This window comes from Orbicella faveolata, unplaced genomic scaffold, assembly GCF_042242905.1.
Source record: "Orbicella faveolata isolate gen_17 unplaced genomic scaffold, um_ofav_v1 contig_27, whole genome shotgun sequence".
Lineage (NCBI taxonomy): Eukaryota > Metazoa > Cnidaria > Anthozoa > Scleractinia > Merulinidae > Orbicella > Orbicella faveolata.
This window is the reverse complement of record NW_028301555.1, coordinates 5,716,136-5,740,798: the sequence shown is the minus strand read 5'-3', so window position 1 is coordinate 5,740,798 and position 24,663 is coordinate 5,716,136. Positions and strand designations below refer to the sequence as shown.

Sequence of the window (24,663 nt, the reverse complement as noted above, 5' to 3'; positions counted from 1 at the left end):
GTAATCCTTTATATCAAGTCTGGAATTTGAAGGCGGTTACGGTTTTTGAAAAGATGTTCTTTTGATTTTGAATAGCTCGCTTAATCCTTTATATCAGGTCTGGAATTCAAAGGCGGTTACGGTTTTTGAAATGAAGTTCTTTTGATTTTGAATAGCTCGCTGACGGACTTGGAAACGTTCTACCAGTATAACACAAGTAACACTGGACGGATTTACAAGGCGGTTACGGTTTTTGAAAAGATGTTCTTTTGATTTTGAATAACTCGCCGTAATCCTTTATATCAGGTCTGGAATTTGAAGGCGGTTACGGTTTTTGAAATGAAGTTCTTTTGATTTTGAATAGCTCGCTGACGGACTTGGAAAGGTTCTACCAGTATAACACAAGTAACACTGGACGGATTTAGGATAAGCAAAGCTATAGCGTTCGTCCGATCGTATTTTATAAACCTTAAAGTTACAATGGAACCGTTACTCCTAAATTTAAGTTTAGAGCGCGATGCAAATAATTTGTCCCATTGGCCGCGGGGATAACGAAATTTGCATACGAGTTGAAAACTTAACGCAAGAATGTGACAATGGACTATTATCTTAAACGTTGAATGATTAGACTCTGTTAGCTTAACTGAATAGGCTATTATCTTTAAAGGCGAATTGAACGGACGCTAAAAGACTAATGAAGGCATTTGTTTTCATGCGAGTTGTGTAATTGTTATTCATTTACAGGAAAATTAAATTAACAAACTAAGTAAACTTTTCGGGTGGTCTGCGTGTGTGAATGTAATTATGATAGATCAATAACGTCATATGTTACTTGATTGGTGGTTGAAAATATGATGTCGTTTTTGTGCAATATGATTGGATGTTGGAAATGTGCTGACATTTCCTGTAATATGATTAGTTAACGACACCAATAAAGTTGGGACTCGCTAGATAGAAATCATTTGCAGATGGTGGACTGTTGACTAAACTTTTGTTTCTCTGGATAAGATTTTCGCCCCATGTCAAGCCACTTTGAGGATATAAGCGATGAAGAATTGTTGGAGGCCATTATTGCTATTGAGAATGGACCAGAAAACAGTTATTTCCAACAGGTAAATTAAATATGTTGTGACAAAAATACATTTCGTGTACTTAATGTGTGATGAACCGGTTTATTTATTTTATTTTATATTTTCTCTTAGATTCTTGACGACTCTATCGATGATACGATTTTGTCAAATGTCGCCGAGGCTATACAGAACGTCAACTCACTAATCAAGAACAAATGGGGGGAAGTCTTGCTATCACAGAACCTGGACGCTTCGAATTTGTACTCAACCCGTACGTAGATAGTCACAGCAAAAAAAATGGGCGTCAGAGAGCGTCACTACACCTCCAACATTCGTCAGGTGGGACAATTTATACCTCAACAAAACTTGGCAGCAGCAATTGCTGATGGATTACATAGAACAATCCAAAATTTGATTCTCCGAGACAGGATACCAGCCGCTGATCGTGTCTACTTCAATTTAGCCAGCAATCGCTTAGTCAACAGCTATGCTTATCGAGCGTTACCGGCGGGGGAATGGTTAAATGGTAGCGATCGTGTCGACAGTCTGCTGCAGCAAATGTCACAGGTGTTAAACTCAAACGAGAACTTTGAAATGAATGATTCGTTTCAATTATCTTTTACACACGTTCGTACATCTCCTCGCGGTAGCGGTCAGAAACGAAAATTGAAACCTGGACATTCTAATCCAGAAACTTTCAAACGTTTGAAAGGTTCTGTCATCAGTATCGATAACAAAGATGAACTATGCTGCGCCCGCGCCATTGTGACAGCTAAAGCTAGAGTGGATGATCACCCTAAATGGAACAGCTTCAGAAGAGGTTTCTCTATCCATAGAGATGAAGCAATCAAGCTGCATATAGAAGCTAATGTAGAAATGGGAAAATGCGGTTACGAGGAACTCACTAGATTTGCATTGACGCCGTCCTTGAACAATTATCAGCTCTTAGTTGTGGACGCTACCCGAGGTTATAGCGTGACTTCTTTTGGAAAGCCTCAGGAAAAACAATTGGTACTGTTGTATGATAATGAACACTACAATGTGATCACTACGTTACCTGGGTTCTTTGGTAACAGTTATTTCTGCGCAAGGTGTCTCAAACCCTACAATAACGAAGGTCAACACGCCTGTGAAAACAACCCTGATCATTGTTCTTCCTGCTTACAAACGGGATGTGAGGACTTTACAGAGGCCAGGTGTCGTAATCAACCACCAGCTACACCCTGCGGATCCTGTAAGCGGATGTTTTATGGTGATGTTTGTTTTCAAAATCATCTGACGAAATCCTACAAGGGAAAAACCGCTGACTCCAAAAACATCAGTGTTTGCAGTCAACGCCGCAAATGTCGTAGGTGTAAAAAGTTGTTGGTGGGTCTCAAGAAGCAACAAGAACATGCATGCGGTTACATAGACTGTCCCTCTTGCCACGAGTACATAGAGGCCGCAAGCCACCGATGCTTTATTCAGATACCTAAAACACCGGAAGAGCTAACCGAAGAGAAAAAAGAAAAAAAAGAAGAAGAGAAAGAAAAAGAAAAAACGAAAGCGATTAACCGAAGCCGAAGCAGAGGATAATGGTAATGATGATGATGATGATGAAAAGCCTCCCATTCTCGTTTTCTTCGATATTGAGGCGATGCAAGACACTGGCAAACACATCCCTAATCTTTTAATAGCGGAAACTGAGGATGATAATTGTCCACTCCACTTCAAAGGTGAAGATTGCATTCGCGATTTCCTGGAATGGCTGGATACGTTAACTGAAGAAGACACGCGCAATGTAACTGTTTTGGCCCACTTTTCTGGCTACGACTCCTATTTCGTCGTGGAGGAATATCATCGCCAACACAGGGTCCTTAATCAAATCAGAAATGGAGCTAAACTTCTCCAATTAACCTTTGACAATATTAACTTTATTGACTCTCCGTCATTTTTTCAAATGCCGCTTTCTGCATTTCCAAAGACATTCGGATTGACAGAGTTAAAAAAGGGCTATTTTCCTCACCTGTTTAACACGCCTGAAAATCAAGACTACGTGGGACCAATTCCCGAGAAAGAATTTTACATGCCTGAATGTCTGTCAACGGCCGTAAAGACTTCGAGAAATGGCATGATAAAGAAAGAGCTGAGAATGTAGTGTTCGATTTCCAGAAAGAATTGCTGGAATATTGCGAGTCGGACGTGAAATTACTGAAGGAGGGATGCCTTACTTTCAAACGGCTTTTTGAAAAAAAGACAAAGTTTGACCCCTTTAGTCATATTACTATAGCTTCGGCATGCAATCGAGACCTGCGACAAAACCGAATGGAAGCCAACACAATTGCTTCCGAGCTTCTCCACGGTTGGCGACTAAAAACAAATCAGTCGAAAGTTGCCATGGAATATCTACTGTGGCAACAAAGTCAGATCAGTGGGAGAATTCAACATGTTGGAAATGATGGTGAATACCGTATCCCCAACAGTCGCTACACCGTGGACGGCTACGATGCAACTACGAACACCGTCTACGAATTTCAAGGTTGCTTTTGGCATGGCTGTCGTAAATGCTATCCCAACAGATCCGAAACACACCTTAGATAAGAGCACCGCTGCACTGCCGACGTGTATCTCTGCACCCAGGAAAAACTACAATTCGTGCGTGACAAAGGTTACAACGTCATCGAAATGTGGGAGTGTAATTGGCGGAAAATGAAAGAAGAAAGGCCGGACGTCAGGAACTTTGTAGCCAGCCTCGATTTGGTGGAGCCACTAAATCCCCGTGATGCCTTCTGCGGCGGACGAACAAACGCTGTCAAACTCTATCATCTGGCTGACATCGCCTCAGGAGAGAAGATTCATTACTATGATTTTACATCTCTCTATCTGTTCATTAATAAGAATGCTGAGTATCCTGTCGGCCACCCTGAAATTATATTTCAGCCGGAAGACACAGACATCCAAAATTACTTCGGGATTGCCAAGGTCACAATCTTACCTCCAGAAAAACTGTTTCATCCAGTACTTCCGCTGCGTGAAAATGGTAAACTAACATTCCCGCTATGTAGAGCCTGTGTACAAGAAGAGATGGAAAAACCAATGCTACAACGGTCCTGGGTTTGCAGTCACAGCGACAGTGAAAGACAAATTACAGGTACATGGTGTACCTCCGAACTGAACAAAGCCGTTGAGAAGGGCTACAAAATAACTTAAATTCACGAAGTGTGGCATTTTTCTGAAACGAGGAAAGGTCTCTTTAAAGACTATGTGAATACATGGTTAAAGATTAAAGAGGAGGCAAGCGGCTGGCCAGCTCATGTAGGCGATGATCCCGTCAAACAACAAGAACATCTGAGATCCTACAAAGCGAAAGAGGGCATCGAACTCAACCGTAACAACATTGAAAAGAATCCCGGCAAACGTAGCCTTGCAAAAATGATGTTAAATTCCATGTGGGGGAAGTTTGGCCAGCGCACAAACAAAACTCAAATCAAAGAGTTCGGAGATCCTATGACGTTCAGTGCATTCCGTGAAAGTGATGCAAATGACATTTGCTACGTGAGTGTATTGTCTGAAGACATCGTTGAAATTCACTATAAACTGAAATTGAATGACGAACCGGTCTCACCAAACCTCAACATTTTCATCGCTTGTTTCACGACATGCTGGGCTCGACTTCGTTTGTATGCAGCTCTGGACATGCTACAAGAACGAGTACAGTACACAGACACCGACAGCGTTATTTTTTCCAGTTTACCTCATGAAAACAATCCTCCCCTTGACGACTTTCTCGGTGATTTCAAGGACGAGTTGGGAGAAGACGACTTCATCACTGAATTTGCGTCCCCGGGACCGAAAAATTATGGTTACCTCACGAAGAAAGAAAAAGAAGAATGCAAAGTGAGGGGAATCTCTTTAAACAGTGAAGGTAGCAAGCAGTTAAATTATCAAGTGTTGCGGCAAAATGTTTTAGACGAAATTCAACGCCCTCTCGAGAAAACGCGACAAACTGATATTTACAAGCCTTATCACATCGTCCGAAACTCCAAAGAGTACTCACTGACCACAATCTCTCAGACGAAAAAGTACCAGCTTGTGTACGAAAAACGAGTGATAGATCCCTACACCTTCAAAACATATCCCTATGGCTATGAAAGAATAACAAATGAGGACGTGGACATGATTGAACTGTTGTGCCATTTGTAAACACTTTTGTAAATAGTTTCATTCATAAGTTGAGCGCAATCCACTAGGGAGTTGCACACGGCTCTGTCCTGTAATTTTAGGGAAACATTTGATATTAAAGTTAATGGTCAACTTTAAAATTGCGTGATTACTTTGTTTATCTTAGAAACCAGGCTTTTTACTCGGTCAACACGGAAACGAGATTAATGACGTCAAAGGGGGCGGGACTTCTGGTTACCATGGATACGTCAAACTCGAGAAAACAATAGAACTCCTTTCCATAACAATACTTTTTCATTTGCATCACACTACCTGTCAAATTCGTACTGGACTAGCCCATACCACTACTAACACGAATCGTGAAAATAGGCGCATTGCTTCTCTCGTAGTTTGACCTTTTGTTGGCGCTCAATTTTTAACTTTTTAGGATAGTAACACCCTACAATGATGATGGAACTGAAACGAAACCTGTCTCTTAGCCAGAAAGACGTACTTGCATAGAAAGAAAATATCTCCTCAAGCTTGCCGAGTTCATGGCTTTCCTGACAGCCTCGTGCTGTTTAACCTGGTCTCGATGTTCTTATATTCCATCTAAGCTTTGAAATTAGAGAGATTCTCTATTTTATCGCCTTTATTCCACTGAGATCGCTTCTACTTCGTAGCGGCAGCCATCTTATTTCCTGCTTTTCAGCCCGTGCTGAAATTCCGTTTCGATTACATGGGATTTTTCAGACTTTTCAGCCCGGGCTGAAATTCGCCATGTAATCAGGCCCTTAGTAGACAATCGGTCCACAAGCCGGTTGCTTTACTTTTTGCTGCTACACTGTGCTGACGAGACCCAACCAGGTCGAAACAGCTGTCTACGGTTGCAATTATTGGCTTTCAGTTTCGACTCTACCATGATCATGTCGACGTCCGGTTTAGCTTTCTACGTGGTAATCAGCCTTGCTTCGTTGTTATTATTTCTCTTTTTGGCTGATCAGATCTTTTACAGTTCTTGCGTATACCGGCAGCATTTTCGTTAGCGGTCCCTTGCATCATTGTATCCTACATTACTCGTTTCTTGATATATCGACGCACATTTAATGACCTCGCACAGTAGAATCACAGTAAAACGTGTGGGGTTTCGTTATCATTTTTTTATTGAAGTTTTGGAACGTTTTCAGTACAATAATTATGTGGTATTACAGTAAAGTCATCTGTTATAATAAGTTATGCATTGAAAGCTGTGAACTAAGGTATACTTTTTAGGGATATACTTTCTATAGATGAGAAAATTATGACTTTGTTGTGGTTTTTCGTATACTATTTTTATTCTTTCAAAACTATCATTTCCTCAAATGGTTTTTATCAGACATTGACATAGGGGTCTATTTGTTGAATTGAAAATGAAAATTTGTTTGCATGCCAAAATGGCTCTGTCATTATGAACGAATACGTCGTTGTTTTCCGCTCGGAATGTGTTTAGCTAGTTTTATGGAGGCATTGTAGCCGAGTGCTTAAAGCGCCAGAGGTTCGCGGAATTGAGTCCGTCTCCGTCTTCTCGGTGGACTCTAGTTCAGATCCTCGGCCATGCTTGTAAATAGTCAAATGGTCTGCCTTCCGCCAATTGGATTTTTTTTTCTGCCTATTTAATATGTTTGTTTGAAATATTTGGTTCTTCTATTTTAAGTGGCATACCCGTAAATAGCTTGGTGTAACTAAGGCCATTGACCACGTGCACTATAAACATTCAAAAACAACATTCGGACCGTTCTATGACGAGTTTTTGTTTAAACAGGCTAAATTATATTTATTTTTGTTGCAGAGAAACAATTTTCAGCCAACATTCCCGTTCAGACGCCTAACTACATCCAGACAACACAAGTTGAGAATGAAATCATGGAGAAACAGTCGACAGATGCGCGCATCATCGTCCTTGTTGCTCTCCCTAGAATGGGGAAGACACAGGTTGCAATACGAGTAAGTCACTTGCTGGCGAGAAAAAAACAAAGAGTTATATTTGTTACGAAGCAGAAGACCCTCTCGGAAATCTGCAGTGAAATTCTCCGCGTTTTATGCGATGAAGATCGGATGACAGGGAACGACGACATAAAGCAGCAGGCGACTCACAAACTCTCGGAGCTTCAAAATGACAATGTTATTGTACTGGACAACACAGAAGATATACAGGAACAAGAAGACTTCGACGGCTTCGCTCAGACGCTGTTAGCTTCAGCGCCAAAGATAAAGTTAATGATCACTACCCGAAGAAATGTAAACACTGTTTCAGCTGACATACACAGGGTTCATCTTGAGCCAATGGACACCACCTCATCTACTAAATTACTCAAAGATGTTTTTGTAGTCTGCAAAGAATATTTGGAGGAAGTATGCAAGGTTTGTGGTGGGATGCCAGTGATTCTTATTAACTGTATGTACCTACTGAAGAACGATTTCAACCTCAAAGTTTTGGTTGAACAACTTAGAAATAACCCTATTGACATCCTCAAGAACAATTCAGAAGACGTCTATAACTTATTGGGAAAATTCCTCCGCGAGTTTCCCAGAGACATAAAAAGGAATCTTGTCCGTCTCTCAGTTTTCCCATCGACTTTCTCTGCCGAGGATATGTTGATTCTCTTTGAGACCAGAGCCGAGGTAGAGACAGTGAAGACTAAGATGATGAAAGACTCACTTCTTCAGACAACCGAAGAAGGAAAGTACAGTGCACATCCTTTAGTCCAAGCCTTCTGCAGGAAAGAGAGTGGTTCCCTAGACGTGGGCAACGAAGGTGATGAAACCAAGAAGAAGTTTAATGATCATTACCTGGAACGGATCAAAATCCTAAGTAAACTATTCATCACCAAACATAAAGCTTGCGAAGCCATCTCCACATTCAGAAAAGAGAAAGCAAACATCACTGAAGCGTTTAAGAACTGTTTTGAAGACACGACTATTAGAGAAGAGAAGTTGTTTGCTATCAATGTTGCTAACGGTACTGAAGTCCTGAACTTCTTGGTCAAAGTTGTATCACCGCCCGAAGAATGTGCTCAACTGTATGAGAAGTGCTGCGAAATATCCAGGGATTGCGATGACAAGGAAAGGCTTGCAGTCAGTTTAAATTCTCTTGGGTTCCGGCGGCTTTTGAGTTGTGATGCGGCTCACCTCAGGCGTGACCAAGGAACTCTTAGTATATTTAAGGAAGCGTATGATATCCGTGCGGAATTTTCAGACGACGACAAACGGAAGAGTGAGACGCATGCGCACACCACTACCAAACTCGGGTTGTGTTATCTTCGTCGGGTAAGAACATTTCATTGACAAAGTTATCCTGCTTCCCTGAGCGCTCTTTCATTGTTTGATATACTTTTATAGGCCAACCTAGCTTGATTAAGTATATAACATAAGCAGCGATGACAAACATGGGAAACCAATGTATTTTTATAATAAACTTGACGTTTCCTATGCTAGTTAAGCAACATGCATTTTCAAAGCAACTGTAGTCTTACGATTTTGTGACATCTATTTACGTCGTTATTTTTACGGGTCTGGAATCTTGACTGGGAAAAACCAGGTGGGAGAATAACGACCCACAGTAATTTAATAGCACGAAGTTTCATGTGAAACCCGTCTCTCCAGATAACGAAGTTTAGTGTGAAAATGAACTGGTTTACCATGTCTATTACCGCTGTTTACGTTACATTTTTAATCTATTGCATTGTTTTGAAAAAGAAGAAATATTTATGTTACAAGGAAGTAAAAACCCACCAGGTCTGAAAAATGTTTAAAATGAATGAAATGTTTATCGCAAATTTTCTGAATCGGTTATTGAACTTGGTTAACGCAAATTAACCCAACGATCTGGTCCCTTCCATTTATACTGAGCTATATTAATCCAGGATGATTTTCCTTTTGTAGGGAAAAGAATTCGAAAAGAAAGGCCGCGGGTTAATCCAGGAAGGCATAACCATGCGGAAGAAATTAGGTGTTCCTTTGTATGTCGCCGCTGGTAACTGTGATCTTGGACGTGAGTATCACAAACTGATAAAATCAAAGGCTCCTTGAGCTATGTCATGTTATATTTATTAATGACCTGCATAGGATGACCTCATTTTATTTGACTAGGAAACAATTTAGACAGTACATTTTTATGGCTGCCCAGGTACTGGTTTTCGATTGGATAGCAGGCTCAAGCCAGGTTATTACTATACCGTGGGGGAGAAGGCGCGAGGTGCGTGCAAAGGGACAATTTCGGCGTGAATTAACCTCTAGCACGTTGTTGACTTTTCTTCCGAGATATTCCTTTCACAATCGTCTCTTGGAAAGTCCCTGATACATTGCGTTCGTGATTTCTACAATCTTGCAAAATTTGGGTAGGCTTATTTGGTATAGTTTGTTTACATGCATGCCCACAATTGATCATTTTTTGATTTTCTTTTTTTTTTTTCTGTCCTTTACTGGTTAACTTATTGCAATCGGGAGCTCAGTTTTATGCTTGGCTAAATCTGTATATTATATTATGCGTGCTTTGCCTCGCAAACGCAGGGTTTGTGCAGTGCTCTTCCCTCGGCTGCCTTCAGTTTGCACGTGTATTTTTGGTTTGTAATATTCAATGATGTTTGTATTATGCGTGCTTTGCCTCACAAACATCGTGTTTGCGCGTGTTCTTTCCTCGGCTCTCTTTAGTTTGCACGCTTATTCTTGGTTTCTAATAATCAACGATGTTTTTGGTGTGTCATTGTAACTTGTGCTATGAACTTGAAGTTATGGTTATTATGCATGCACTGTTGTTTCAGTTGTTTTGTTACGCGTTCTCCCCAGGGCCTTTATCGTTTTCCTTCTTCCCATGGTAGTCAGAATTCGATGGTGCACTTCTAATCGATAGATTTTCTTTTTTTTTTTCGCTAAACGTAGGAAATGGGTAGAGAAAATGATCCATTAAAAGAAAAATAGGGGTCAACCAGCGTCAAAGATCGTCACCTAGGCGTTAAAATTTATAACATGAGTGGTACCTAACGCTCATGTTCTAAAATTTCTCACCTACGTAGGTAACGAAATAACTATACTTGAGAAACGAAAAACACTACTGTTTAAAAGAAAGAAATCAATAACAAGAGAATCATTCATGAGAAAATAAAGCAAACCATAATCGTAGAGCGGAGACAGCTGTGATGTCTACTATTATTTTTAGACCATATGACCGTCATGGATTCTACAGTATGCCCAAACTCGAAAACTTCGTCAAGTGCAAAACGTAAATGATGCTTTTTTAATCCCTTCATTTCTTAACAGATAGAATACTCTAAATTAGACTTCCCTGACTGTTGGGTAGGTCATAACCAGGGTATCGATTTTGGCCATTTTGGTCATTAGTAGGGATGGCTTCTGCACTCGTCTTGAAAGGAGTTTGTTTGTTTGTTTTTTTTTTTGTAAGAAGGTACTTTTTCATCATTATCAATATGAACATCAATAAAATCCCTTAACAATGCCTTAACATCGCTCTGAACTAGGTGACTAATTGTAAGGCAGGTCCAGGCAGGTCTAAAACAGGGTATTGATTAAAAGATTAAGGTCATAAATAGGGTACTGATTTTTTGATCAGGTTGTAAATGGGGTAGGAAAAAAGCGCAGATTTTGGTCATAAAAAGGCTAAGGATTTTGGGAAACGGCCGCACACCCCCACCCAATTCTTTTCTAGGAGTATCCCCTCCACCCGCCCCCCCCCTCCCCCCGCGAATTGGACCTGACTGGACTCCGGTTTTCACATAATAACGAGGTTATCAAGGCCTCAGCAAAACTCGTTGGATATAGGTTGTGGCAGGATAGTTTCATTTTGGGAAAAACTGAAAGTAGACTTAATCTCTTTTCCTCTTATTTTTTTTTTTTATTTTTTTTTCCAGATGCCTATCGGTATTGCAACGACCATCTACAAGCAATCAAGACTTGGGAAAACAAAGTTCTGCCAGTTTACGAAAGGGAGCTTGGTGAGCACCCCTGGGCTGCTACGCTGTTATACTGGATTGGTTACTCGTAGATGACCCTCGCCGGTGAAAATAATTCGGGAGATTAGGCCGACAAGGCCAAGAGAAAGCTCGAGAAAGTTCTGGAGATACAAACGAAAATGCTGGGGGACCATTTAGATACTGCTCGCTCCCACGTTTGTCTTGGTGATGCTTTGAGGACCCAAGGTAAATTGAAATTGGCATTGGAGGAACTCCAGAAGGGACTTGAACTTCGAGAAAACGTGCTTGGCCCTGATCATGAGAAAACGATGGCTGCGAGAGAGAAAATAGAAAAATTGCAACGACTTTACGAAGAGTCGAGATCGAGAAACAGTTTCTTTTCATCGGGACACCCAAACACCAAGAAAGGAGTTGAAAATACGATGCAAAGCGGAGTATTTTTGACGAACTTCAAGGGGTTTGAGTAAGTGTCGAGTGTTTGATATATCTTCAGTTGTCAATCGAAACAAAAACTAAAGGGTAAACGGAGAAGTAAAATCATCAAAATCTATGCTAGTTAAGACCGGGTATCCAACAGCCTTCCTTAATTATTTAACTTGATGAATTATTAATAAATTTGAGAACGGTCACTAAAATCAACTAATAACTGTGGATACGAGAGCTTAGCTTATTATTGAAAAGGATAGCTCACCTTAAAATTACTTTCTTTTAACGTTTAATGTTGCACTGAAGAAAAGAAAACATTAATCGTTATTCAGGTATGTTGTACTTCATTAATCTTAGCGGTTTTCTTAATGACAGCCATGCCATGGCAGGTGTTGAACGCTAGTTAACTGGGCTGGTTCAAATATTTGGTAATTACTTATTCACATATATGCATAACATTTTTACCAGCACAGTGGATTCTCAAAGAGTGAACTTAAACTGCTGTGTATTTACTGAATCAGCATCCGTGTGAATTGGTAACTGAACAAATAACATGCAGAACATGATGGTCCGTAGATTTTTTTGACAACCAGATCGATTGAGTTTGCATATAAGCAAAAACGGCACATAGGCTCAGTAAGCAATGACCATCTATAAGATTCCTAAAAAGTAAATTCACTGAAGAATATTCGGTTGAATCGCTTGAGAAAGCAAAATATCAGGATTAAAAGAATTCGTCTTAAAATGTTCCAATATTCTAATGTTCTCAAAGTTATCCGCATTTTTTAATACAAGTTGGGAAAGCATACTTTTGTTCCTCGTGGAGTAGACTGATTTCGTAGTTGTAGCTAACTGTAGCTAAGCGCATTGACCACCACAAACGTTCAACAAACATTCAACATCTTACATAAATGATAACTTTAGGCTCTGTCCACAAGATACTGAAGAGATGTGAAAATGAAAGCGTATCAAATGTTTTCAGTCCACATTAGCTACCGGTTACTTTGGATTTGTGTTTGAGAAAAGCTCGAACAGGAAAATCACATCGTTTACGAAAAGCCCCGTTTTGAAAATTAAATGATGTTTTTCATACACACTGAGACGCAAAGCCGGCGTTTGCATGTTCCTTCGGTTTGAAGAGCGTTTTCGAATAGCTCCGTTTTCGTGACGGATTAGTGCAGACGGTAGGCCTAACCGTAGAATGAATTAAAGCTGCGTTTTCGCCGTTGTATGGCCATGGTCGAGACCTTGTTCTAATGCATGTGTTTCTAGGCAAAAGACTTCTATCACCAATGTCAGGGTAAGGTTTCTTCTGCGTTGAAATGACAACTCACTTGGTGCTTGATAGGAAGTCGTGGTTTTTTTTATGCTGTTTTACTAAGTTTGTCGGTGATGTGCAGCACCTTTGTAGACTAGAGTGTTGCGTTTGGTCGTAAACCTTGTGACGAGTTTTAAGTCCGAAACAGAGTGCTTTTTGCCCAAATATCAGTTAACAGGTCTTTCTTATTTGTGCGTGAGACTTTACTTTTTAAATAACCTTGCCTTAAAAACCCGGCTTGGTTGGTATTTCTAGGCAGCAAAATGTAATAAGCTAGATATAAGCTATATATGTATACTTTTTAAGCTAGCCTTGAAAACTTGGTTTGATTTGTTTTTCCAGGCAGCAAAAATGTAGTAAGTTTCATTGTAGATATAAGCTATAAATATATCTGACCAAATTCGCAAAAACATGCCCGCATTGACTCAAAGACAGTCCCACCGGCTAGAAGTCCTCTGACCACACCCTCCCCCCCCCCCCTCTGGCTGGGAGATTGGCCCCTCACGCATGCACGTGACATGGTCCACTCTAACAGGGTGCCATGTCAACACAGAAACCTTGAACAAGGTTAAACACTGAGTAAAATACCCAGAAACATAATCAATATCATGGTTATTTAACACTAAAAACTCAAAGTGTAGCTAGCTGGGGGTGTCAGTACAAGACACCCTACTCTCCCCTCCCTGATTTTGGCAGCTGGCCGCCACCAAACCCCCAGCAGATAGGCCAGTGCCTGGGCCATGTCTCCGGCCAGGTCTTAATAGAGCCCCCCCCCCCCCCTGAATTTAAGGTCGCTAGCTTAGCCTGGATTCAGGCTGCGTCCGAATCCTATATACTTTTTAACCTTGCCTTGAATGCCTGGTGTGATTGGTGTTTTTAGGTAAACAAAAATGTTATAAGATAGATAAAAGCTATTTATATACTTTTTAACTTTGCCTAGAATGCCTGGTGTAATTGGTGTTTTTAGCTAAAAAAAATGTTGCAAGATACATATAAGCTATTTATATACTTTTTAACTTTGCCTAGAATGCCTGGTGTGATTGGTGTTTTAGGTAAAAAAAAAATGTTATAAGATAGATAAAAGCTATTTATATACTTTTTGATTTTACCTTGAATGCCTGGTGTGATTGGTGTTTTTAGGTAAAAAAAAATGTTATTTAACAATTATTCGCCGACGGCGAGTTGAATATCGTCGAATAATCCCCGAGGTGAAGTCTCGGGGATTATTCGACAATATTCACCGAGCCTGAGGCGAATAATTGTTTTAGTATATTTTCAGAGCTGAACAATAGAGAATACGGACTAAAACATAAAACCAGGGACCCAGTTGTTCGCTAATAAGAAGCTTACATGTAAGCTAACATCGATTGTGAATTAGTTTACTCATCCAGTTCGGCAGTAAAACAAACAAGCCAAACACTACAAAAAATAAATTCATCCGTTACCTTTGTTTTATCGCTGTTGACTTCATCCACTGTTGTCATCATCTTCTCAAAATGAGTAGCCTTAGTTTGGAGAAAAACAGATTTCGTTCAATCGATCTGACCTGCTGGCAATCAACGCAACCACTGCGTCTACGATTCTTAACTGCCTTTAACACGAGTTCTTGAAAGGATTTTTGGTCCAAGGATGGCAGGAGTCATTTCGAAAATTCTCCATCCTTTCAAATATCCTGGACTTAGGGTAATGTCTACCGAATAGACGAAATATTCATTCACCAACTGTCCGCCATGTCCACTTGCGAAAGGGTGGCGAGCTTAGCAGCCAGGCCTAAAAAATGTTATATAAACCGCTTCATAGAAGGGATCGCTGAACTAATCAGATTGCTGGAAACTCTTTGTTCAGCTCTGAAATTATACGTTTCCCCTATTCCCTCTAATAGACAACAAATAAAAACACAACTTGTTACTTGTTTCTTACTAACCGAGTTCGGGGTCCGTACTGTAAGTTACGGATCCATAACTTACAGTACGGACCGAGAGGACGAGGTTAGTAAGATATTTATTATATCTCTACTGTGTGCCTGACGCGCGTTCGTGAACGATTTCTATTCACACGGAACGGCTTCAAATTTCTGACGCACGTCAAAAGCAAAACGAGCCAATTTGAAATCGTTTTTGAGTCGTTAGCACGCTTTTCTACACAATTTAGAGTAAAAGAAAGTTTTAAACTTTAACTTGCTATAAAAGTTAAGAACACTTGGCGATAAATCACGGAACAGTTTGGCAACAAAAACAACTTGAAATTTTAGCGGGCCCTACAGGAGAATACGGCCCGCTAAATTGAACAATCACAACGCGCGTACTAACTGAGAGATATAATAATAATAAAAGATAGATATAAGCTATTTACATACTTTTTAACCTTGCCTCGAATGGCTGATGTGATTGGTATTTCTAAGCAGCAAAATGTAATAAGCTTGATATTTCAAAGAAAATAAAGTGTGATGTTTGTTGTATTTTTAAGTATTGAAGCTGCATTTCCTGTATTTAAGGGGACTTACAAGCCTTTTCTCCTTTAGTATGCTATCACAAAAAACACGAGGACGCAGATTTTTTAATTTTTGAATTGAAGTTAGTTCATTTCAGCAGCACAATAGGCCAATCATATCTCAAAACAAATACACATCACTGGTGCCAATCACGAGATATGCCTGGAGACAAAGCGTTCTGGCGCCAAGCGCTGGAAGTAGCTAGTAAGGATGGTTCTGGCGCCAAGGCGGGAAATCGTTATTTAGGAAACGTTCTGGCGCCAAGCGCGAGAATCGTTAGTTAGGAAGCGTTCTGGCGCTGAGCGCGGGAAATCGCTTGTAAGTAAACGTTCTGGCGAAAAGCGCGAGAGTCCTTAGTAAGGAAGCTAGCGTTCTGGCGCCAAGCGCGAGAATCGTTAGTTAGGAAGGGTTCTGGTGCCAAGCGCGGGAAATGCATGGCTATAGATGAAGCGTTCTGGCGCCAAGCGCGGGAAATCACTTGTAAGAAAACGTTCTGGCGAAAAGCGCGGGAAATCGCTTGTTTGAAAGCGTTTGCTCTGGTTTTGATAGGTTGATTATTTGCTGGGCCAGTAATTGCCCCGGTGAAAATCTTTTAAAGCGCTGATGGTTGTTCACCAAACAGGGGCTATAATTTATTTCTAATGTGCTTCCTTACGGCATAGACCATATTCAGAAATGGCTGCCAATTTAAAATTCTTTTGTATGCATTTAAATAAGCCCATTTAACCTCGTTTGAGAGTAAAAATTCGTTAATTATCAACTCAAAAACTAGTTTAGTTGAGCTAATTTTAATACTTACAAAATAATTTTCAATCAGCAGCCATTTATAAATTGGGTCTATGGGGTCTCCTTTAAGAAACAAAATCACACATCCACAAACTCGCAACATTTTTCAAGATTCTGTGTATTGGAGATAGTTGAGAGATCCGTCATATCTTGGCTACTCTTAGAAAACACCAGCTACCCCCCTCCCCCCGGATTGGGTGCTAGTTCATCGAAGGGTTACTTTCCAGTATTCTGTCAGGTTGTCCAAACATTTGCTGGTACCTATTTATACACCTGTATGCTGGAGCCAAGCCCACTTTTGTCTCCAATAGAGTTTAGTTCAAATTTTTGAAGAGCATCCCCGACCTTTTTAGGTGGGATTTCCCCCCCCCCCCCTCCCTCCCCACCGGGGCAAGTGACCTTTAAATGACATTTTTTAAAAAATTATATTTCATTTCTTTTCTCCTTCTCCCTTCTTTTTAACAGTCCCTTCTGCGCTTCTCCTTGATTTCTTGTACGTCAACTTTTTTAAGTTGCCTTCTTCGAAATCGTTTAAAGCTTTGCTTTACAAGCAGTAAACACTCATTTTACGTTGATAATAGATGCCTTTAGAAAACAGTCCTCAGGAAATATACGCGCTGATTGGTTAAAAATTGTCGTGTTTCTATAACTCGATAGAAATACAGAACTAGCACGAGCTGTTGACGTAATGATGGCGCGAGCAAAGAGAATTTACATTTTGATAATCACAGTTAACAACTTGTTTTCCTTTTTTTCGTCGCGGTGTTTTCTAAAAGAAATAGAAAACATGCTCTCCGGGAAAGTTTGGAGGAACTCGAAAAAGCTGTGGAAACAGCGTTTTCGAGAGAGAAAATCAGAGAACGGCATTTGTGATAGATGGCTGCTAGATTTATACTAAAACTCGATAGAAACACGTACATGTTTTCTATTTCTTAAGTAATTAATAAATTGAGGTCAGTTTCTCATGCATCTGTCCTGTTATTGATCATGAATTTCGTCATGACGTTGTCAAAGTAGCTGTGGATCCGCAGACTTGTCAAATTGTCCGCTCTTGGTCCTTAATGCATCCCATAAATTAATATATAGATTTAGGCCAGCCTAAAAGCGGAGCTCCTGGATCGGGTTGTTCAGAGCCCGATTGAGCTAACACGAAAAGGTAGAATTTTGATTTGAGTTAATGTAACTTTGCGGTGAGGTTTTCTGTATATTGTTTGCCCTTCTGTTTTGAGTTTTAATAATCACCATAAACTGGGTTCACTTTACATATGTGCAGTATAAGAAGTCAGCGCTAAATTCCCTCTGCAACAAGCACTTATATAATCTATTAGGTGTAATAAGGATGGATCAATGACAAACATCCAATCATTGGATCAAATTTTCAGCCATCTGAGATGATTTGGATTACCTGTCAGAAAAAGTAACAACTATGTTTAAAAGATAACAGATCTGCTAGACCTTCCTTCAAGGTAAATAAAACAATAATGGGTGTAACGTAAAATACTGAACTAACAACAAATGGCCTTGTTTTAATTAAAACGCTGCCAAGGCATGAAGCAACGAAAGTATCTAGATTGATTGGTAGCCTCCATCCACTAGATGCAACAGATCATTGTCCACGGCCTGGTTCTGACGCTTTAAAGCGCTTAGAATTAAAATTATATTGAAAACTGTTATCCGGCCATAGATAACCCACACACATCAAAGGCCAATTTATATGCAAAAGTTTCCCCACCTAACCTAACTGCTCGACATAATGTCATGTAGTTAAGCCACTAACAAGGGCACACACTTGGAAACGGAGAATGTCTATTTAGCAGAGTTGTCAACTTATGGGATGTTAAAAATCTAGTGTCATTGCCTTGTGACTGAACAACAAACCAAGAGTCCACGTAGTACGGTATGTTTCCTGGCATTAGTGGCGTTTTCAATGTCTCCTCACACTGAGCTCAATCTAAATCTAACTCGGGTATCGTGATGTAATCGAGTTTACGTTTCAATACTTCTTTAGAGTGCAGAATTAATTGGCTAACATGATCAACAACAGCGGCCATGATGTAATTCTCAGGGACCATGGAGAGCAACGGTTCGATACGCTGTTTTAAAAGAGCAAGCCCTTTGTCACCAGCTTCGTTCACTGTAACATCAGCAACGTCTTTAAGGAAACCTGACGCCTTGTACTCCGGAGAAATTGCTTTGTGAATATTTGGCAAGCTTGAGTTGTCTTCTTTATTGTAACAAGAAACAAGCTCATCAAACCATTCAATAACAATTTGACGAAGAGGAACCTTCTCGACTTGTTGTTCACAAAGCCCTTTGTGCTCAGACTCGAATTTCTCTTTCATCTCGCAGGTTCTGATGTAGAATTTACGAGCTAACAAATTTAGCTCCCCTTCAAGACTATTCAGTAACTTCTTAAAGAAAGCTTCAAACGCTTTCCATATTTGGATCAATCTTCTGTAGCCACCTTCGTCAAGCTCTGTGGTGTTGAGGTCATTGATCATAAACCGGCGAGAGCCATGCCTCCCCAAAGCTCCAAAAGGGAGGTTATCAATGTTTAAAAACATTTTGTTCCAAACAGCAGTCGGGTTTTTTCTAGCAAAGAGGCTTGAGATCATATAATCCACCAAATCTGTCATTTGTAAAGCCCTGATCTGTTGTTTTCTCTTCTTGGCGTCCTTTTGTGTGTACGCCAATTCCAAACCCTTGATGTGATTTAACATGTCTTCCAGGACACATTGGCGCAGTTTGTTGTCGTGATCAGCCACAGTTAGTAGATTTTGCCCTGGTATGAAGAAATTCGGAATTGTCTCCGTCTTCACACCTTGCAAGGCCAGCTGTAAAGCTTGAATTGTCCTTTGGGCCCTACAATTTTTATCCCAGCGATAGCGGTCCGTTACGAACAGCTCTGAAAGAAGGACGGTCTTCAACAGGTATGATGGAATCAAGGTCGAATCCCATCTCAGTTTCTTCGATATCTCATCTCTCGTGACTTTCAGGACTCGACAGCATGCTTTAAAACCGTCCGGAGAAAAGGCCAGAATTTCTTTTTCTGCCATGGAAAACGAAATACGCCAGCTGTCATATCCAGCGGGAACAACGTGGAATCCGCACTTTTGAAGAATTGGATCTATTTCTTGGGAACACGTTGTCAACTCAACAGGGAGCTTGGATTTGTGATAATCCAAAGTCAGTGTCAAATCCACTCTTACGATTAGATTTCTATAACTATTGCCGCCTTGCCATTCAATGTAAAGTGTTGTAGCCGGTCCGTGACTTTCCGAGTACATCACAGGCGAACTTTCTTGGCCATCGATATTTCCCAGAAGCCCAGAATACACAGGCCACCATATTTCATTAAACACGTCTTGCCCTACTCGTTTGAGGGCCAGTCCTTCAGGTAGTCCGGCGTCACTTAGAGATGCATTGACAAGCTTCTTGAAGAAACGGGAGATCATATGTGGGTTGAAGAAGCCTTCGTCATCTTTGAATTCTTCCCACTCTTGTTCAGCAATGAATAGTTTGACGTAGCCTTCGCCTTTGTCGCATGGACGAAATGATGGTTTGTCGGTGAGTGAGTCAATTCTGATCATGAAGTCGAATTCATCTGGCTGGCAAACCTTCGTTCCTTCGTAAACACTTCCGCTCTTAATAACAGTGCTCTGAAGTCGCTTGTCTCGCTTTTCCACCTCCGCCAGAATGTTGGTCAAGAATTGCTCGAGTTTCTCTCGAATCAATTCGGCTTCGTTTTCATCTTCAAACCTTGCCTTTTTCTCTAAATGTTCCACAATTTCAGCCATGAAGACGCAGTTTGACTATTTCATCTTCCCCTTTTTTCACCGGAATGAGTCACGCGCCAAATATATCCTTTCTTTCTTGGAACAAGGAACCAAGAGTAACGTTTTTGAAAGTTGATATATTTAATATTGCCCTATTAATATTATACTTTGAAAGTGACATGGCCTAATGAGGAACATTGAAATAAATGTTCAACCAAATAGGATTAGACTAAACTAGACTACATTAAATGTACTACACCAGAAAATAGAGAGAGAGTAGTAAAAGTTATCCTAGCATTAATTCAGACCGTAGCAATCACCTGACCTTGACGCGAGAGCAGTAAATTAAAATGTAGATCGATCTTTTAGTAACGCTGTTCCTTCATATGTATGCGTTACTGAACAAGAGCGAGGTCAAGATGGCTGGATATTGGCCAAGTTCGTTTTTGCGTGTTTATGCTGAGATTGAGGAGGCATTTGTAAGGGAAGTCACGCCAAACTGGGCCAGTCTGCCCGTGCGTACCGTAGTATGGAGAGACTAAGAGTATATATGGATCACTCCCCGCATCTCCCCAACCCTCTAAAGGTCACAATGCAAGAAAGCGGCATCGAAAACCTGGTCTACCGAGCGTTACGTTCGAAAATGACGCCTATATTGCAGGGTATCTGAAATAGGGCAATGAATGCCGCACGTCTCCACCAAAAATCCAGGCAAATGGCTTCAACGAACCCCACGTGGGATGTTTGATTTTCCTTGTGTCAATGTATTGCAACTGACTTGTAAAAAATGTTGGACAATTTCCGTTGTTTGTGACCCAGCGTCATGTGTTTTGATGGCAGGCATATTCCTTGGCTTGTATAACAGTGCATTCATCAATTTCTGGAGTTTTGTTGGTGGGATGTTGATAAAGACTTACTTTAAAAAAGTTAGTAACATCTTGTGGTGAAGGTCGGGAACATTGAGTTTGGTTTTGGGAGCGCTTGTTAAAATAAAGTTTACTTTGTGTTAAAACGGTTGTTTTCGAACCATTGTTGTTCTTCATGTATGCAGAGTTTTCCGGGAAAGTGCGACGTGAGCATATGACTGAAGCAAAATAGTTTCACCTGACACTCTGAATTCTTGACTGACAATTCAAGCTATATATAGAAGGGAGAGCAGGTATGCGGAATAACCCTAAGACCTTCATTTAAGCAACGTATAACCTTACTACAGTAAGCTTGAGCACTTCTAGCCAGTGAACAACAAGATAGATTAATTATCAACAGATACAGAATGATGTTTTGCATACTTGTGATACTTGTGACCATTACGATTAAGACGCTTTTTTTCGCTCTGTGACTGGATTAAGACGCTTTACCGTATGCGAAAAATAGTCTGCAGTGTTTCCAAGTAAGGTTGAAACTTTATCACTAAGCAAAAATCTCACATACGAAAATTTCGTTTCACTAGCACTTTAAAGCGCTGAGAATTAAAAACATAATGAAAACTGTTATCCGGCCATAGGTAACCCGCACACATCAAAGGCCAAAGTTTCGCAGCCTAACCTAACTGCTCGAAATAATGCAGTGTAGTTAAGCCACTTACAAGGACACACGCTAGGAAACAAAATGTCTACTTAGCGGAGTTGTCCACTTATGGGATGTTAAAAATCTAGTGTCCTCGCTCTGTGACTGAACAACAAACCAAGAGTCCACGTGATACGGGATGTTTCCTGGTAATTAGTGGCGTTTTCAATGTCTCCTCACACTGAGCTCAATCTAAATCTAACTCGGGTATCGTGATGTAATCGAGTTTACGTTTCAATACTTCTTTAGAGTGCAGAATTAATTGGCTAACATGATTAACAACAGCGGCCATGATGTAATTCTCAGGGACAATGGAGAGCAACGGCTCGATACGCTGTTTTAAAAGAGCAAGCCCTTTGTCACCAGCTTCGTTCACTGTAACATCAGCAACGTCTTTAAGGAAACCTGACGCCTTGTACTCCGGAGAAATTGCTTTGTGAATATTTGGCAAGCTTGAGTTGTCTTCTTTAGTGTAACCAGAAACAACGTCATTAAACCATTCAATAACAATTTGACGAAGAGGAACCTCCTCGACTTGTTGTTCACAAAGCCCTAGCTTTGTGCTCAGACTCGAATTTCTCTTTCATCTCGCAGGTTCTGATGTAGAATTTACGAGCTAACAAATTTAGCTCCCTTTCAAGAGTATTCAATAACTCCTGAAAGAAAGCTTGAAACGCTTTCCATATTTGAATGAACCTTCTGTAGCCACCTTCGTCAAGCTCTGTGATGTTGAGGTCATTGATCATAAACCGGCGAGAGCCACGTCTCTCCAAAGGACTAAAAGGAAGGTTATCAATGTTTAAAAACATTTTGTTCCAAACAGCAGTCGGGTTTTTTCCAGTAAGGAGGCCTGAGATCATGTAATCCACCACATCTGTCATTTGTAAAGCCCTGATCTGTTGTTTTATCTTCCTGGCGTCCTTTTGTGTGTACGCCAATTCCAAACCCTTGATGTGATTTAACATGTCTTCCAGGACACATTGGCGCAGTTTGTTGTCGTGATCAGTCACAGTTAGTGCATTTTGCCATGGTTTGAAGAAATTCGGAAATTTCTCCGTCTTCACACCTTGCAAGGCCAGCTCTAAAGCTTGAATTGTCCTTTGGGCCCTACAATCTTTATCCCAGCGATAGCGGTCCGTTATGAACAGCTCTGAAAGAAGGACGGTCTTCAACAGGTATGATGGAATCAAGGTTGAATCCCATCCCAGTTTCTTCGATATCTCATCTCTCGTGACTTTCAGGACTCGGCAGCATGCTTTAAAACCGTCCGGAGAAAAGGCCAGAATTTCTTTTTCTGCCATGGAAAACGAAATACGCCAGCTGTCATATCCAGCGGGAACAACATGGAATCCGCACTTTTGAAGAATTGGATCTATTTTTTGGGAACACATTTTTACTAACTCAACAGGGAACTTGGATTTGTGGTAATCCAAAGTCAATGTCAAATCCACTCTTACGATTAGATTTCTATAACTATTGCCGCCTTGCCATTCAATGTAAAGTGTTGTAGCCGGTCCGTGACTTTCCGAGTACATCACAGGCGAACTTTCTTGGCCATCGATGTTTCCCAGTAGCCCAGAATACACAGGCCACCATATTTCATTAAACACGTCTTGCCCTACTCGTTGGTAGTCCGGCGTCACTTAGAGATGCATTGACAAGCTTCTTGAAGAAACGGGAGATCATATGTGGTTTGAAGAAGCCTTCGTCATCTTCGAATTCTTCCCACTCTTGTTCAGCAACGAATAGTTTGACGTAGCCGTCGCCTTTGTCGCATGGACGAAATAATGGTTTGTCGGTGAGTGAGTCAATTCTGATCATGAAGTCGAATTCATCTGGCTGGCAAACCTTCGTTCCTTCGTAAACACTTCCGCTCTTAATAACAGTGCTCTGAAGTCGCTTGTCTCGCTTTTCCACCTCCGCCAGAATGTTGGTCAAGAATTGCTCGAGTTTCTCTCGAATCAATTCGGCTTCGTTTTCATTTTCAAACCTTGCCTTTTTCTCAAAACGTTCTGCAGTTTAAGCCATGAAGACGCAGTTCGACTATTTCATTTTCCCTTTTTTCACCGGAATGAGTCACACGCCAAACATACCCTTTCTTTCTTGGAACAAGAAAACAAAGAGTAACGTTTCTGTAAGTTGATATATTTCATATATTGCCCTATTAATATTATACTTTGGAACTGACCTGGCCTAATGAGGAACAATGAAATCAATGTTTAACCAAATAAGACTAAACTAAACTAGACTATATTAAATGTACTACTCAAGAAAATAGCGAGCGAGTAGTAAAAGTTATTCCAGCATTAATTCAGACAATAGCAATCACGTGACCTTCGCGCGAGAGCAGTAAATTAAAATGCAAATTGATCGTTAGTAACGCTGTTAATTTATATATATGGGTTATTAAATTATTGACCGAGAGCGAGGTCAAGGGGGCTGGATATTGGCCAAGTTCTTTTTTGCTTGTTTATGCTGAGACTTAGGACGCATTTGTGAAGCAGTTTAAACCTAAGAACTAGTAGGTCGTGTCTTATGATGATTTATCAAATTTTATCAACGTAAAAGGCAGGTATATAATGTACCTGCTCTAATTTGTTAGACAGTCCAGAAGTTTTTATATCTTTGAGTTAGCACTAATCATGTCCCCCCAATATGTCCCCCGGTGTGTGCCGACCTAAATTGTGTTTGACAATTCATCGACCATCTCTAAGCATAATTTCTTGCATTATTACTTATGTACTATTTAATCTGCGATAGACCAGCATCTCGTCCAGGGGGAGTAGAATTACTCCTAACCGCTTCATGCTACAGAAACCGGGATAAGCTCCGGTAGCTATGAGCTATGAGCCAGTCGGCTCCAAGGCTTCACTTTACTTATGCCATATTGATGAGCCTCAAGCTTCCCTTACGTTTGGATTAATCTAACTGTCAAATAGAGGCAGCGATCAACCTCTTCCCGAACAAACCCTGGGCATTTGACTACTCGATGCGCTTTTGTGTTGGGAATTTTTCCCCACGTTGATGGGGTGGGGAAATTTGGCACAGTATGGAAGGGGTAGCTAGGGGTCCAAGTTGCCTCTACAGCAAGCTGAAGCATTGTAGAAGAAACCATGAGACAACGCGTATATGTCGTGCATCAACA

At 40.7% G+C, this 24,663-nt stretch overlaps 2 protein-coding genes and 2 pseudogenes across 3 annotated transcripts; 2 read left to right on the top strand and 2 right to left on the bottom strand.

Moving 5' to 3' along the window:
- The first annotated feature begins 671 nt into the window (after positions 1-671).
- On the top strand, positions 672-3,991 carry LOC149107311 (uncharacterized; annotated as a pseudogene). Its single transcript, XR_016209495.1, has 2 exons — positions 672-1,091; positions 1,182-3,991. The product of XR_016209495.1 is annotated as an uncharacterized LOC149107311 (transcript).
- A 5,123-nt stretch (positions 3,992-9,114) lies between these two features.
- On the top strand, positions 9,115-11,656 carry LOC149107310 (uncharacterized). The gene is made up of 2 exons (XM_089297211.1): positions 9,115-9,219; positions 11,093-11,656. Exons 1-2 carry the CDS (start codon positions 9,162-9,164, stop codon positions 11,224-11,226), a joined length of 192 nt encoding a protein of 63 aa, XP_089153337.1. The 5' UTR covers positions 9,115-9,161; the 3' UTR covers positions 11,227-11,656.
- A 5,727-nt stretch (positions 11,657-17,383) lies between these two features.
- Positions 17,384-20,008, bottom strand: LOC149107309 (uncharacterized). Its single transcript, XM_089297199.1, has one exon. It carries the CDS (start codon positions 19,971-19,973, stop codon positions 18,123-18,125), a length of 1,851 nt encoding a protein of 616 aa, XP_089153325.1. The 5' UTR covers positions 19,974-20,008; the 3' UTR covers positions 17,384-18,122.
- A 1,039-nt stretch (positions 20,009-21,047) lies between these two features.
- On the bottom strand, positions 21,048-23,783 carry LOC149107308 (cyclic GMP-AMP synthase-like receptor; annotated as a pseudogene).
- Between the last annotated feature and the right edge of the window lie 880 nt (positions 23,784-24,663).

Excerpts from the sequence above, each read along its gene's own strand:
- LOC149107310 (XM_089297211.1), top strand. The coding sequence starts at position 9,162 with ATGCGGAAGAAATTAGGTGTTCCTTTGTATGTCGCCGCTGGTAACTGT. Across the intron at positions 9,220-11,092 it reads TGGTAACTGTGATCTTGGAC|ATGCCTATCGGTATTGCAAC; the intron begins GTGAGTATCACA and ends TTTTTTTTCCAG.
- LOC149107309 (XM_089297199.1), bottom strand. The coding sequence starts at position 19,973 with ATGGCTGAAATTGTGGAACATTTAGAGAAAAAGGCAAGGTTTGAAGAT.